The 3,098-nt window shown below is 48.9% G+C and overlaps 1 protein-coding gene across 2 annotated transcripts in view; it reads left to right on the top strand.

The window, feature by feature from the left end:
* The first annotated feature begins 393 nt into the window (after positions 1 to 393).
* Slc30a4 (solute carrier family 30 member 4) overlaps positions 394 to 3,098 on the top strand; it is a 22,201-nt gene continuing 19,496 nt past the window's right edge. Inside the window, exon 1 of one of the 2 annotated variants that reach the window (XM_031371707.1) lies at positions 394 to 869. In XM_031371707.1, coding sequence (XP_031227567.1) covers positions 479 to 869 — 391 coding nt within the window. In that variant the 5' untranslated portion in view covers positions 394 to 478. The remainder of the gene's footprint in view (positions 870 to 3,098) is intronic. The other variant, XM_031371708.1, reaches the window with a different exon arrangement.

The following is a 3,098-nucleotide window of genomic DNA, read 5'->3' as shown; positions in this document are numbered from 1 at the left end:
TCCAAGCGCACGAGACCCAAGAGCCCGAGAGGCGGGGCCGGGAGGGCGGGGCCGAGTTGGAGGAGGGGGCGGCGACTCGCGGCCACGCCCTCTCCGCGCGCCCCCAAGCGGCGGCCTGCGTGTCCGCGCCGACCCCTCCCCTCGCGCCTCGCGGGCGCACGCGCCGCCTCGCGCAGGGGCCGGAGGAGGCCGGGCCTGTCAGACCCCGCGGCCGGCCTCCCAGCGGCGCGGGCTCGGCCTCGGTCCCTGGCCTGGGTCGCAGCAGCGCGAGCCTCCGGCTGGGGATGCGCGACGGCGGCGGCGGCGGCGGCGGTGACCTGCGGGTAGCCGAGCGCCGCCTGGTCCGGAGCTGGCGCGCGGCCGGGGCGCGGCGACAGTAGCGGGTCTCGTTCTCCCCAGGATGGGCAGGGACGCGCCGTGCTGCCCCAAGGAGCCGGAGCGCCGGTGAAGGCGGAGTCGCCGGCCGTCCTCCGCTGCCATGGCCGGCCCCGGCGCGTGGAAGCGCCTCAAATCCCTGCTGAGGAAAGACGACACGCCGCTGTTCTTAAATGACACCAGCGCCTTCGACTTCTCGGACGAGGCGAGCGACGAGGGGCTCTCGCGCTTTAATAAACTTCGAGTCGTGGTGGCCGACGATGATTCGGAAGCCCCGGAAAGGCCTGTGAACGGGGCGCACCCGGCCCTCCAGGCTGACGATGACTCCTTATTGGACCAGGACTTACCTTTGACCAACAGTCAGCTGAGTTTGAAGATGGACCCCTGTGACAACTGCAGCAAACGGCGCGAGTTGCTGAAGCAGAGGAAGGTGAAGACCAGGCTGACCATCGCTGCTGTCCTCTACTTGCTTTTCATGATCGGAGAGCTTGTAGGTGAGTTGTGTCGCCGCTGACACACTGTGACTTTGTCCAGCTGTTAGCCGCGCCTAAGTTGAGGTGGAAACTTTGTCTTCAGGAAGTTTGCTGAGTATCTAGACGTTCGTAGGGTCCATGTGAAAGTGACACGGGATTCCAAAGTGCGGTTCCCGTGAGCGCCCACTGATAGCTTGCAGGTCTACCTTGTAAACCCCCCCCCCCTTAAACAGTGTGCCATTTACTGTAGGGTTTAGGGTGTTATCTTGACTGTATATCGTGTAACTTCTCCTTTTACAGATTCTGATAAGATGCCAGGTTTATCTTTCAAGGTCTAAAATAATTCTGACATGGATTAGGATCAGAATTTTATAAGTATTAAGGCATGTTACTGAACACCATTCTATTTTCACACACAGGAGTTCTGAAGGGATTAGATTATGAGGAATCTTATTGGGAAATGAGAGAGCCATCAACAGTACCAGACTTTTCATTCTGTCTATATTTTGGCTATTTGATGCTTATTTATGCCGTTTCCTTTTGAGCTTATAGCCAAGGGCTTTACAAAACTCTATACAGCCAACTAACTAAAAGTTCATTATTAAAGGGAGTATCTTCAGTGAGCTAGAGGTCTCCCCGGCACCTGCAGGAGCTGGGTTTCCTTTCTCATTTTTTAAATGATTTCAGATAATAATTTCACACTCTACGCTTCTTAGTTTAGACCTTATTTTTACTGTCACATTAGTTTATAGTCGTCCCTTCATATCCAAGGTGGATTGTTTCCAGGAGTCCCCTCTAGAAACCCGAATCTCAGGTTGCCTCATCCGGTGATGCCTTATGTAAAGGTCCCTTACGTAAAACGAAGCAGTTATTTGCATATAACCTACATATACGTCCTTCTGTACTTTAAATCATTTGGAGATCACTTTGACTACAAAATACAAAATAGATGCTATGTAAGTAGTTGTTATTCTGAAGAGCTGAGAGACTGAGGAGCAGAACAAGTCTGTGAATGGCGAATGCTGAGCCAGGGTTACTTTTTCAGATGTTTTCCGTTCATGATCGACAGGATCCATGGATGCAGTGCTCACATAGAGAGAGAACGCACTGCCAACTTCTTAGTGGCAGTTTCTAAAGTGACATTAACAAAGGAGATGGTTCTCTCAGGTTATGTCTTAGGATGAACCATAGCAAGAGGAGACCTGGCAGCCCAGATTTAAAATGCTGTGTGTAAAAGAGAACTCATGGACATTCTCTGCTTGGTGTCCCATCATTCTTCCTCTATGTGAACTCAGCTGTAGTGGTTCTTTCTTTTCTCCGGCTCCCTCTCTCCTGCCCTTAAGGCTTTTGTAAATAAGAGTAGATCCCTCAAAGGGTTTCAAACTTTTGTTGACTAGGTCATAAGAAATAGACTGTGGTAAAAATACTACACATGTGGTCATAGGTATGTACATATCCGCATATGCGGGTATAAATATATGCATAGCAAACACAAATTGTATATGCTATATTTTAATGTCTTCAGCTATCTCTCAGTTCACTAGTAGACTAGATGTGGCACATCACCCATTTTCCAGCTTTTTCAATATTTATTTAACTTTAATTATGTGCATGTGTGGGGAGGGTGACTGAGTGCGGGTGCCTAGAGGCATCGGATCCCCTAGAGCTGAAACTACAAATGATTGTGAACTTCCTGGTCTAGGTGCTGGGGACCAGAGCTAGAGTATCACATTCCCCTAACCACTGAGGCTCTCTAGCCTCTGGCCTGAGCTCCTATATTCCTGCCTCTTCCCAGATTGTCCCTTGACTGCTTGTTAATCATACTTCATTTCAAAAGACATCTCTGAAAGACTTGTTTTCGACTGTTGAGATAAACCTCTGCACCTTATTTTCCCACTTGATGCTCTATTTACATGTCTTTATTTGTTTAAATTTTTTTTGGCTGAAATATAAGCTAACATCCTAATACCTAAAACAGTAAATGATACAAATTAGACATAGTAAATGAGCTTTTGTTGAATTTTTTTTTTAGATTTTTCTTGTGAGGTTTTTTTTATTAGATGTTTTCTTTATGTACATGTCATACAATATCTCCTTTCTCAGCTTCACCTCTAAAAGAAAAAAGAAAAAAAAGAAAAGAAAAGAAAAAACAAAAACAAACCCCTCTTTCCTCCCCCCCTCCCCCAGCTCACCAACCCACCCTCTCCCACTTCCTGGCCCTGGCATTCCCCTACACTGGGGCATAGAACC

The sequence above is a fragment of the Mastomys coucha genome, unplaced genomic scaffold (genome assembly GCF_008632895.1).
Source record: "Mastomys coucha isolate ucsf_1 unplaced genomic scaffold, UCSF_Mcou_1 pScaffold15, whole genome shotgun sequence".
Classification (NCBI taxonomy): domain Eukaryota; kingdom Metazoa; phylum Chordata; class Mammalia; order Rodentia; family Muridae; genus Mastomys; species Mastomys coucha.
Note: the sequence above shows the minus strand (reverse complement) of the source record. Positions and strands in the feature narration are given on the sequence as shown.